The following is a 13493-nucleotide window of genomic DNA, read 5'->3' as shown; positions in this document are numbered from 1 at the left end:
TTGCAGAATTGTTGCCTGAAGGGCATGAAACAAAGCATTGTTTGTCCATTATAAAAACGGCAAAATTTAATACTATTTCTGCTTCCCCTTTCATTAGTTAAGGAGGTTCTAGACTTGCAGATTATTAGAAATAGATGTTTTTGTTTTTGTAGTCCCAGACCTGATGCAGTCCCTAGATAAAGTTGGTAGCAGAGCCAGGAAAGATGAATATATGTATATATTTTTTACTCTCATCCACACTGTTTTTCTCTGTCCATTACTTGGTAGTGAAATTGCCCATTTAAGTTTGTGAAGGTGCAAGCCTGTGAAAACAGGGAGACAAATACCACCATTTAACATGGGAGCAAAAGGAGGAATACAGATTGCTATATTCATGCAATCCATGCTAGCCATGTACTAGGCCATAGGTTGATTGCTTTCCCTGCGACTGAGAACAGGCTTAGAGGATCTTAAACTTTCTAGTAAGTGTTATTACTTTCCCTATTACTATTATCACTATCATCAGTACCATAAATACCAGTTGCTGTGTTCCACGACCCATGCCAAGATCCTTTCCACACTCTGTCCACTTAATTTTCTTAACACCACCATAGGTAGGCATTATTGTCACCCCTATTCCACAGATGAGAAAAATGAGGCACAGAATCATTAAGTAACTTGTCTCAAATCAATCAACCAAATAAAAGTTACGGCTGGGTTTAAACCCAGGCTCTCAGAGGCCAGATGCTATAGCCTTAACCACTGAATCCTTTCGTGCTGATGATTAAAGCAGACAGGCGCTCCTCATGCTGCTTGGATTTTGAGGGTCTATGATTTGATTTACCTTATTATTTCTTGAACTTATGTGAGTATTTAATTATGGGCCTTATAAATCAAGCACACGCCAAATGAGACAATGAGGCAAAATGCCCTAGGTGTTATGACAGCCTTTTCTCTCCCAATGCCTTGCTTTCTATAATGAACTTGCTCTTAAGAACTGAAGTGTGAAGGAAGTTATATGTAGAAAAACGTGTTTTTAAAGAAGCCTACGAAACAACCCGTTTCAATTTGTAAATGATTCCCATCATTTTAAAACAGAAACGTTACTTAGCACTCTTTAAGTTTGTATTTACACTAGGATTTTTCTTTTACCTTTTGGCTTTGGTGAATGTGCACTTGTAAGTCTCTGAAAGAGATAATTCTGCAAAGCACTAATGTAAATGGATAGTTCTCAACCAGAAACACACACCCCTCATGGGACACACATATGTAATACAGGAATTCATTTTGTAATGATAGTTTTCTCCAAAACAAGGAAACTCAGGCACATAGTGAACATTTAAAAATGTGTACTGAGCTGAATTGAACAGGGTGGCACAAATAGTGTTTGCATAATGCTTTCTAAGATATGTATACATCTGTATTTGAATTTATGAAAAGCCCTGTGTTCACTCTTAGAATTTTCTGCATTCTCAAATTTGTTTCCAGTTTCACCTTGAATTGACAGACTCCTGTATTTTTTTCAGCTTAGGCTTATATCAGTTTTCTGACAAAGAAATGCTTGTAACAATATATTGCATAATGGATTTAGTTTTAACAATAGTGAAGAGATTGATTCGGTTGCCCAGAAAACTCAGATGTTCTCATATGACTCTTAGCCACCATCTTTTGTCTAGCTTCTCAAATATTTGTGGTCAATCTTTTATCTGTGTTGATGCAATTCTCAACTTACACTGGAGGTCTAACTCCTGGGGCTGTATTCCTAGCAATATTACTGTTTATCATGGGACACCTACAAACAGGACCTTTACTAAGCTTTCCCTGATGTGATAACTTTGCCTCCATCACCTGCCCTGTACATTTTCTTTTTATATGTGCAATCATATTTAGTTGCTGTTAACCTCTGAAAACATTATACTAGGACATATTGTTCTCTAGGGAGTTATAAGTATTTTACTTTGTCACAATACTTTGCGGATACCATCTATATTTTTCAAGGAGATTATATAACCCTAGATGAGCCAATTTATTGAACAATTCATCTCCCCTGCCCTCTCCTATAAGAGACTAATACCACTGTTGAGCTACTATTTTTGCAGGAAATTGCTACTTTTTAAGAAAAATTACTTTATTAACTATGGCAAACAGTTAATGAAAACTCCCATGTTTAAAGCTATTACAGAAACTTAAAGCAAATACAGTCCTATAATTATCATTTAATAGACTTTCTTTCTACTAGCTCCTAAAAGTAATTACATATTGAAGTAATCCAAAAGGAGTAATCACATTCCATATCCTATTAATAGCCTACTGAGTTACCAAATTTCTCGACTGAGACTGCTTTCCATAGAAAACATGAGATAATGGTTTATATCATGCTGAGTAAAAGCATCAAGTCTCTTTCTCCTTGAGTGTTTACTTCCATTATGCCATGTAAATAATCAGTATTGTGTTTGCCTAAACTCTGGCATAAGCATTCGGCGTTTTTAGAAATATAAGAGGAAAAGCCATCTTAATACACACAAGCTTTTTATTTCATTTTATCTTATTCCATTCTGCAGCCCCAGCTTCAAAGCCGACTCAGCAGGCAGCAGGAAAATAGAACACTGGATGATTCTTCAACATTTAAGTCCATCTTGGGCTGTTAATATCAGGAATGGTGCTATTTGGGCAGATGAAGAGCGTGTCTGCCCAGGTTTTGAGATGCATTTACTTTGAAAATACCAGGCATGTGGCCTCTCTTAAATCACGAGAAATATGTAATGGATGAGAAAAGTGCAAAGAAAAAAAAAAGACTGAGATAATATCTCTCCTCTGTGTAGCTCTTAACTGGTTTATAAAACCTTCTCATGTCATTGTTTCACCTAATTCTTCAAACAGTTGCATAGGGCAGTCAGGTGGTATATTTTTATCCAATTTTCAGATAAAGAAAGAATATGAGACATCAGAAGGGTCAGTGATTTGCCCAAGGTCACACAGCAATAAGTGCAAAAACTAAATTTAAATATTTGGAGGGCCCTGTTGGTTGTACATGGCACACTGTAAAATGAATATAAAGCTCGTGTCTCTTCTAGTTAATTCATTTCAAAAGTCTTTGTTTATCCTATTGTCAATAATAACAATCCTCAGAAGAGGCAAATTCTGAAATTTAATTTATGGATTAATCTAGGGTTCCAGGGAATGTGTGAACAGAACAGGACAAGGTTCTTCAATTTTCACTTTAATCACAGCCATAATAATTGTAGTAAAATATATTTGCAAAGAAGTTTATAATTTGCGTCTATTACAAAATTAATACCTATTTCTTGCAGGAAAATTGGAAAATACAAACCAACAAAAATGGTATTAAAACATTAAAATAACTTGATAATAGGCTATCCAGAAATAGTCACTGCTATTTGTATATCCTTTCTTTGCATACATTTCTTTTCTTAAAAAAAAAAAGAAAAGCAACTGTAAAATATATGTCCACTAATTTTCCCACTTAATAGTATGTGATACAAATCAATATATGTATGTCAATATTTTCAAGTTGTCTTTCTGCCTTCAACCATGAGGATATATAATATCAGTTGACTGTAAGTACGTACATTGTTTTCCACACCTTCGCCAAATATCTAATTATTCTTCTAGGATAAATTCCTAGAGTGTTTTGGGAGGCTGAGGCAGGTGGATTGCCTGAGCTCAGGAGTTCAAGACCAGCCTGGGCAATACGGTGAAACCCCTTCCCTACTAAAACACAAAAAAAATTAGCTGGGCTTGGCCGGCATGCACCTGCAGTCCCAGCTACTCAGGAGGCTGAGGCAAGAGAATTGCTTGAACCTGGGAGGTGGAGGTTGCAGTGAGCTGAGATCGCGCCACTGCACTCCAGCCTGGGCAACAGTCCGGAGTGCAACAAACAAACAAACAAACAAAACTCCTAGAGTGGAATTACTGGATCAAAAGCTATTGCTACTTAATTAATAAACTGATCATCAGAAATGTTATACCATTTTTAATACCATTGGTAAAACAGGTGAGGTTTTATTTTCTCACATCCAAGTCAATTCTAGTTAGTATTACTCTTTTTAATCATTGACAATTTGGTAAGTTAAATGTAACATTTTAAGTTCCAGTTACTTTCATCATTTAAAGCCAGGTGTTTTTAATAATTATTAATCAGTTCTTCTTTTGTTCTTATAAGTTGGCTATTTATGTCCTTTGCCCACCTCTTAAATTATATATTTGTCAGTTTGCAATTGATTTGTAAAGTCTGTTCATCTATTAATGCTATTCACCTTTGACCTACCATACCTACTGCATAGATTTTCCTAATGTTTTAATGTTCTTTTAATTCTGACTCTGCTGTATTCTTAAGTAGAGATGTTACAATTTTTGGGTCAGTTTTTGTCTATTTACTATTATCCTTGGCAAGGTGTTCCTCACCCAAAATTTATATCAACATTAACTTATCTTTTCTTCTTTCTTATATATCTTTTTCCCCCACCTGTTGGGCATTTTAAAAATATTATTTATGAAATATTTAGTCATGTCTCACTGCTTTGTAAGGGTATCTTTATTGTCTTCTACATTTTTTATGATTAGATTTTTTTAACTTTCTATTCTTCCCATTCTGTCTATTTACTGGTATCATATTTTTCTTTAATAATTTTATACATATATATGTTGAAACCTGACAGATGCTTTCTCCACATTATTTTTATTTTATTACTATTTTACAAATCTTGCTTTTTTTATACTTTCTGATATAATTTAGAATTATTTTTCAGGTGCCCTACAAGTACTCTTGTGAATCTTATTGAGCTTATCTTAAATTTATGGATCAATTTAAGAAGAACTAAAATTTTAAAAATACTTTTCCTGTCCAAAACCATGGTCTGACTTTCCATTGAATCAATTCTCCTTTTATTACCCTCAGGAAGTCATTGTAGTTTTCTTCATTTTTGTATCGTGCATTTCTTATTAAGTTTATGGTTAGCTACTTTACATTTTGGAAGATATTATAAAATAATTTTTAAATAATATTTTCTATCATTTTTCTGGCTTTTGAGGTTTCAACTTAGTATTTTATGTGATTCTATTTTCTGTCCTTTTTAAGCATACCACTGCCACTGTACTTCTTTTTTTTTCTTTTTACTTTTTAATGGGTTGACCTAGAGTTTGAGCTATACATTTACAATTAATCCAAGTCTGCTATCAAATAACACTATACCACTTCACAGGTAGTACAAGTACCTTATAATAAGAAATTAATCCTAATTTCTCCCTCTTGTTCCTTATATCATTGCTGTCACTTATTTCACTTATAAATAAGCGTGTGTGTGTGTGTGTGTGTGTGTGTGTGTGTGTATGTGTGTGTTTCATGCACCGCATAACAATGTCTTGGACAGCAGCAGACCACATATAAAAAGATGATCCAGTAAGATTATAATGGACCTGAAAAATGCCTATCACCTAGGATTTACCATAACTACACTTTTAAACATTATTTTAGAGTGTACTCATTCTATTTATCAAAAATAAAGTTCACTTTAAAACAGCTTCAGGCAGGTCCTTTGGGAGGTATTCCAGAAGAAGGCATTGTTACCATAGAAGTCAACAGCTCCATGTGTGTTACTACCCCTGAAAAACCCTACAGTGAGACAAAATGTGGAGGTGGAAGACTGTGATACTGATAATCCTGATCCTGTGTAGGCACAGGCTAATGTGTGGGTTTACGTCTTAGTTTTTAGCAAAAAGGTTTTTTTTCGAGATGGAGTCTTGCTCTGTTGCCCAGGCTGGAGTGCAGTGGTGCAATCTCGGCTCACTGTAGCCTCCACTTCACGTGTTTTAGCAATTCTCCTGCCTCAGACTCCCAGGTAGCTGGGATTACAGGTGCCCGCCAGCACACCTGGCTAATTTTTTTTTTTTTTTTTTTTTTTGGTATTTTTAGTAGAGATGGGGTTTCACCATGTTGGCCAGGCTGGTCTGGAACTCCTGACCTCAGGTAATCCACCTGCCTCGGCCTCCCAAAGTGCTAGGATTTCAGACTTGAGCCACCATGCCTGGCCAACAAAAATATTTAAAAGGTTAAAAAGTAATAATAATAAAAATTAAGGTTGATTTATGCCTAACGTAAATGATGAGTTAATGGGTGCAGCACACCAACATGACACATGTATACATATGTAACAAACCTGCACGTTGTGCACATGTACCCTAGAACTTAAAGTATAATAAAAAAATAAATTTTTATAAGTTTAGTGTAGCCTAAATGTACAGTGTTTATAAAGTCTACAGGGCCGGGCACAGTGGCTCAAGCCTGTAATCCCAGCACTCTGGGAGGCCAAGGCGGGTGAATCACGAGGTCAGGACAATCGAGACCATCCTGGCTAACATGGTGAAACCCCATCTCTACTAAAAATACAAAAAATTAGCCGGGTGTGGTGGCGGGTGCCTGTAGTCCCAGCTACTTGGGAGGCTGAGGCAGGAGAATGACGTGAACCCGGGAGGCGGAGCTTGCAGTGAGCCGAGATAGGGCCACTGCACTCCAGCCTGGGCGACAGAGCAAGACTCCATCTCAAAATAAATAAATAAATAAATAAATAAATAAATAAATAAGTCTACAGTAGTGTAAGGTAACGTCCTAGGCCTTCACATTCACTCACTCAGTGACTCACCCACTTCCTGTCCCGAACACTCCATTCATGCTAAGTGCCCTATACAGGCATAACATTTTTTATCTTTTATGCCATATTTTTACTGTACTTTTTCTATGTTTCAACACACAAATATTTGCTCTTGTGTTATAATTGCCTACAGTATTCAACAGAGTAACATACTGTATAGGATTGTAGCCTAGGAGCAATAGGCTATGCCATATAGGGTAGATGTAATAAGCTAAACCATCTGTGTTTGTTTAAACACACTACGTTTACAGGAGGAAATCTCCTAACAATGCATTTCTCAGGATGCTTCCCTATCACTAAGCAACTCATGACTGTATATATGAATAAGCATACCTAATCAAATACATTGTTGCAATTATTACCGTGAACAAATTATTGTGTGTTAGGTCAATTAAAATATAAGAAAAATAAAAGTGTCTGTTTCTTCATCACTTATTCCTTCTTCCACGCTCTTCTTTTCTCTCTGTATATCCAGATTTCTGACCCATGTTCTTCCCTCTAAAGAACTTATTCTAACATTTCTTACAAGGCAGGCCTACTGGCAACAATTTTTTTTTCCATTTTTGCTATTCTGAAGAACTATTTCTCCTTCACTTTTAAAGGATAATTCTGGTAGTTAGAGAATTCTAGGTTGGTATGTTTTTTTCTCTCAATACTTTAATTATTTCACTTTATTCTCTTTTTGCTGGCATGATTTCTGAGAAGGTGGATGTAATTCTTATCTTTATTCCTCTACGGGTAAGGTGGGTTTTTTTCTCCTGACCTCTTTCAGCATTTTTTTAAAATCTTTGATTTTTCTGTAGTTTGAATATGATATGACTAGGTGTGGGGACTTTCTTTTTGGCATTGATACAGCTTGATGTTCTCTGAGCTTTCTGCATCTGTGGTTTGGTATCTGACATTAATTTGGAGAAATTCTGTCATAACTGTTTCAAATAGTTCTTCTGTTTCTTTCTCTCTTCTGTTTCTGGTATTATCATCACATATATATTACACCTTTTATAGTTCCACAGTTCTTGGATATTCTGGGGTATTATTTTTTCTTTTGTCTCTTTGCTTTATAGTTTTAGAGGTTTTTGTTGATCTATTCTTAAGCTCAGAGATTCTTTCCTCAGCTGTGTCCAGTCTACTAAGGAGCCCTTTGAAGGCATTCTCTATTTCTGTTGATGTTTTTTATCTCTAGTGTTTCTTTTGGTTCTTTCTTAGAATTTCCATCTCTCTGCTTACATTGCCCATCTGTTCTTGAATGTTGTCCACTTTATCCATTAAAGACCTTAGCATATTAATCACAGTTGTTCTAAATTTCCAGCTGGATAATTCCAACATCCCTGTCATATGCGTGCCTGGTTTTGATATTTTCTCTGTCTCTTCAAATTGTAGGATTTTTTGTTCTGCCTTTAGTATGCCTTGTAATTTTTTTCTTCATAACGGAAATGGTGTTGTGGGTAACAGGAACTGCTATAAATAAGCCTTTAACAATGTGATAGTAAGTTAAAGAAGGGCTAGCATTCCATAGTCCTATGACTGGGCCTCAGTTTTTAGTAAGCTTGTGCCTCTGAACTGTAAACTTCACAAGTGCTCCTTAGTTGTTTTTTTCTCCCTCCTTTGCTGGGACAGGATACCTGGGATGGCCTAGAGTTGGAAGTTTCTTTTCCCCAGGTCAGTTAGTCTCTGATAAAATCCCAGAAGATTAGGCTTCCTTTAAAAGTTTTTTCTAAGATCAGGCCTTGTTAAGAACAGAATGCTCTGGCGTATTTCAAAATGGTTCCTTTTTCCCTCCCCCTACTGATAGCATGAGGGAATTTTTCTCTAATATTCACTGTGAGAACCAGGTAGAGTTCCTGGAGGTAAAAATCACACAAGTGTGTATATGCATGTGTGTGGTAGGGGGTCACGGGAGAGGTCCTGTGACTGGGTTCCCCTAGAGATTTTAACTTCTCCACACTGGGCCTCCATCAATTTGTCAATTACAGTTCAGGTTTTTCTACCCCAGCACTGGTTCCTGAGGAAGTTTTTGCTTGTTGGTTCCTGATCTAGTAAGTTCGATTCTCTGCATCTACTTGTCTGTCTCCAATCTGGGGACAGCTCTTTGCCCTGTAAACTCAATTCTCTTATGAATCTAGGAAAAGTTGTTAATATTCTAGTTTGTTTGTTTTTTTATTTGGATGGAGAGGTGACTTCCAAGCTTCTTATGTATCAGACTGGACTGAATCTGTTCTAATTTTATTTTCTTAGTCACTATTTTTAGTATAAGTTATAACTCTTTTAATTTATTTACTATTGGGCATTATTGCAAAGTGATATAACTTAGCTGATTTTCCTGAGTTTTCTAGAGCAATAACTACATAAAAATTAATGGCAATTTGTTTCACCTTTTAAAATACTTGTTTTTCATCTAATTGCATAGATTTACACTTTTCAAATATGTGCTATATCATAACAATAGTAATGGCCATTCTTGGTTTACTTATTACTTTAATAGGGAAATTAGTTCTTGAGTTTCATCATTAAACATCATACTGAGCGTTAGATTAAAATTAAGATTTGTGTTTTGGGGGGTGTGTGTGTGAGAGAGACAGAACTTCCTTTACATTGTTGTGTTACTAAAAAATAAATGTTTAATGTTTATTACAATTTTTTGATTCTAACAAGAAGATAATATAGTTTTGTCTGCTGGCTTAGTGACCTGGTAATTATAAATACAATATTCTAATATTAACTTCATAATTTTAATTTTCAACCCTCTTATTCCAAACAACAATCATTTGATAAGGTACAGAGGAAAAGGCAAGGCCTAGAGATTAAAGGCTTGGCTTTGCTCTTCATCTCTAAAGGGAGAACAATTTTAATATTAATATCTGAATATTTGATATATAATCCTAATAATAATTTATAAAACAGTTGTAAATTATTACACTATATGAATTGAGCTGCCAATTTGAGAGATAAAGGCACTGACATACTAAAAACTGGTATCAAAATTGGAATGCATCCCGGGATCTCAGAACCCCAGGGCTACAAGCTTTACAATGGGCCATCTCAATTAGAATTGAAGGTTTATCAGATCATGGGGTTACATGGCTATCAGAAGGTTTTTCTGTCACTTGAGCAGCCAAGGAAAATTTTAGGAGTTTTCAATGAGTTTCTATTATAACGACAACAAAAATACTCGAGATTTTCAAGCAAATCAATTTTAAGAGTAGCCTTTTGTAAACCATGAAGCCTCTTCCCTGTTTGATTTGGCCTTCTCCATCCTTGATGCTTCTTCTCTAGTTAGTGTCAGTGTGGCTTTCATCAAATTCTAGATATTTCTTAGATTCCCTATGATAGCCTCTTCTTTCCATCCTTCTGTAATCATGAAAAGATGAAAAAATGAGTGCCAGGAAGCGTCCTAAAAGAAGGCTTTCACAGTGAATATGAATCTGATGTCAGGGAATCCCCAAAAGCACATCCAGCAAAATTAGTTATATTGTGAAAGCACAACTAATTTTGATAGTTATCATGAATAGAGTTACCCACAGAGAAGCTGTAACTACATAGTGACCTACAAACAGGTCTGTCTGACTCCATCCTTGCCCCCACTTCACTCAGCCCTCAATAAACAAACTGGACAATGCCTCTCTCTCTCTCTTTTTTAAATTCTTTCCTGCCTCTCCATTTCCTATGTATTTAACTGAAACTCCATAGCTTAGTGAGCGAGACATTCCATGCTTTACTCCTTGTACACTTTACCTCTACCATGTCCTTTCTCTTGCTACCTTAAATCTTAAGATTCAGAAACTTGAAACCATGTCAAGTTTCTGAAATATGCCATGCTCTCACATGTCCATGTGCAGGGAATTTACTCCCCCTCTCTATCCCTCCTCCTTTAAGTCTCACTGTACATAAAGACATCTCCCAGGTGACATCTGGCCTAACATCTCAGAACATTTGGGCTGCCTTTTCCTAGTGCTCCAGGAATACTGCCCTAACCTCAGTTTTTCTTATCACTCTGAATTCTAACCGTATAACACATTTCCTTGTCTCCCACTAGAATCTGAGCTCTGTGAGGCCAGTATCCCAACACTTAAGAAAAGTGGGTTGACTAAATGCATAAATTAAAAGTAAAGGAGTGGTTGAGAAAACACTTCATAACATATAATCTTCTTCAAAAATTTTAAGAATTAGTTATTATTATGCAAAGAATGAATCTGTCATGAAATAAGCTCCAGGATGAAAAAGAGAACAAATCATTTGATGCCAGAATATTCTAAAGAAGTCAGTACCCCATCACCCAGCCCTTCCATTCTTTCATCCATTCAGTCATTTACTTTCCACAAAATTATATTGGAGACCTAGGGTTAGGGGGAAGAATGAGATGACCCTCTAATGTATTAGTTTTGCAAATGTAATATCCAAGATGGGCCATGTGGCAGATCAATGAGCACTGAAACATTCAGAGTTGAGTTTGCACTGCTTAAACAAAAATAAAAATAAGAAAGCAGGCAAGCAAAGACATAAATAAACAACAAAATGTTTGCGTGGAAAGCAATGTTGGTTTAGTAAGGATAGCCAAGACAGATTCACTCAGATTAAATCAATTGGCAAATAAATGCCTTTCTTTCTGTTTTCCCCCCGAACTAAGGACATTTTTTATGAGCAGCACAAACTAGCATGCAAATATGCTTCTGATTTTTCACTTTCATAATTTAAAGATAGCCAAACAGATTTTTGTAGGATGTATTTTTCGCCCTTAATTGCTCCAATATGGAAGATGCTCTGTTGGGAGATCAAAATGGCAGATGTCTTTTAATGCCCTGCCATTTTCACTTGTGTAAATAATCATGTTTCTTTTCTGCCTAAAATTCATTGCTGCAGTTTGTCTCACACAGAACAGAGTTTATCTTTGAACCCGCTCTCTCCTCAATCCAACAACAACAAAAAAATAAATAGATCTTCTTGGTAGATCAGACATCACTCTTTCAAGGTTGCACGTGGTCACTGACTTAACTAGTTAGCTTAAAGACCCTAAATGTCAATATCCCCCTGAATCTCTTGGTAGTTTTCTTTGTCTTAAACTAAGAAATACGTGGGCAGTATGTTCTTTTCTCTCCATTTACCCTACCAACAAGGAGAAAATTACTATCAAACATAAGTGAAAGCAGAGTTGATTTTAAGAAATGTGATTAAACGTGACAATGAAAAGTCTCTTAATGCTAACAAACTGCATACTTCGATATCTCATACACACATGCTTGAATTTCACATGCACACAGGCAAGTATTTCTATCATGTTACTCTTTATTGTACTTCTTGTTTTGCAGATTCCTCAGTACAAAAGGCAATAATTGGAAGAACAGTGGTGTCTAGCTCCCTAATTCAGTTAGGAGACATTATAGCCATCAGAGTCTTGGTCAATTATTTTCATTAGTACGTTAAGGCTCATCATTTATAGAATTTGCATCATTGTAGCATATCTTTTATTCCAAAATATTGGGAAAATAATAGGTTTCTTCTTGCCTCCTTCACATTGGTTTGTTTGTGAAGGGTGTATGTTTGCGTGTGTATGTCTGTGTCTGGAAATGCTATGGGAACAGCTGTTGAATGAGTACCCCTGATTGTTTGTGGGTCTCTTTGCCACAAAAATTCTTAGGTTTCTAAGAACTGTTCTTTTATCTAGAAACTGAGTCTAGAAACTGAGTTTTTCTTTTTTTTGTCTAATTATAGGCTATGGTGGAATTCAACTAATTAACCAACCTATTGTGGATATTAAAAAAAAAAAACTAGTTTAATTAGAATGCAATAATGTCAGTGTTCCAGGGTCAGTTATGTGCTTATAAAATTCAATGAAACCTAGAGGACTTCAAATTCTAGTTCTGTTATTTTCCATGTGCTTGTGAGAAATTGCTTCCCTCTTAGTTTCTCAGTTTTGTTTCTTATAAGATATGGGTCATTATAATCTTTGCACAGTTTGAAAAATTGTCTAGGATAATGTATGTAAAAGTAACAAACAACAGCGTTTGCCCATATTAGCAGTTCAATCAATGTTGCTTAGTTAAATTTGCTTCAATTTAAATAATAATAACAGAATAATAAGATAGCAAGATGAAGATATTTAGCAAAAGCAAAATCTGCAATATAAATATAAGCAACATTAGAAGGAGTTGGAGAATATGGAAACTAGAAATGGACCATGAGATAATGAATCAGCAAACTCTGACTGTGTGGAAAAGTCAGACTGATATGAGATTCATTGGAAAGCACAGCATTCAGCCATTTATTCTGTCAACACACACAACAGTGCTAAATGCCTAAATGCACAAAGATGACTGAAAAGCTAAATAAGACAAGGCTCCTTCCCTCAAGGAGGTTATTGTCTGGTGAAGAGGTCGGACATTCAGTCACGATGGGCTGTGAAATGTACAAACTATGCAGTAATGTGTACGGGTAGGTAGAGAGCTCACAGGGTATTAAGAAAGGCAAGAAAATAGAGGTGTACACACAGACTAGTAAGTTCATCATTGATCAGTAGTAACATCAGGAGTGTATTGTCACAAACTTCTAAAAATATTCTATGAAATTTCCATTATTTCAGTCCCTTGGATTGAAGATGGTAAATATTGACTGACATCAAAACTTAAAATTAATTTTTCAAAATTCACAAATGTAAATGAGTGTAAAGAAATCGAAATAACTAAATGCTCAAATGATGCCTTTTGTAGTTGTGTGTCATCTATACTTCTGAAATTATTGAAGCTTATAACTCTACTAAGAAATTTTAGTCACACTATATAAATTTTATGTATGTGCTTATTTATGCGTATATATATATGTATATATATATATATATATATGGATGGGTGTGTG

At 35.5% G+C, this 13493-nt stretch overlaps 1 protein-coding gene across 6 annotated transcripts in view; it reads left to right on the top strand.

Annotated features, from left to right (window-relative positions):
- Positions 1-13493, top strand: part of CDH11 (cadherin 11) — a 177706-nt gene that overhangs the window by 153286 nt on the left and 10927 nt on the right. The window contains exon 13 of one of the 6 annotated variants that reach the window (XM_063598032.1): positions 2541-11576. The exons of the other annotated variants lie outside the window; for them this stretch is intronic. Coding sequence (XP_063454102.1) covers positions 2541-2581 — 41 coding nt within the window. The 3' untranslated portion in view covers positions 2582-11576. Of the gene's footprint in view, positions 1-2540; positions 11577-13493 lie in introns of those variants that run through there. 6 annotated transcript variants of the gene reach the window in all.

This window comes from Pan paniscus, chromosome 18 (genome assembly GCF_029289425.2).
Source record: "Pan paniscus chromosome 18, NHGRI_mPanPan1-v2.0_pri, whole genome shotgun sequence".
Lineage (NCBI taxonomy): Eukaryota > Metazoa > Chordata > Mammalia > Primates > Hominidae > Pan > Pan paniscus.
The sequence above is the reverse complement of the archived record's forward strand: the minus strand, read 5'-3'. Positions and strand labels throughout refer to the sequence as shown.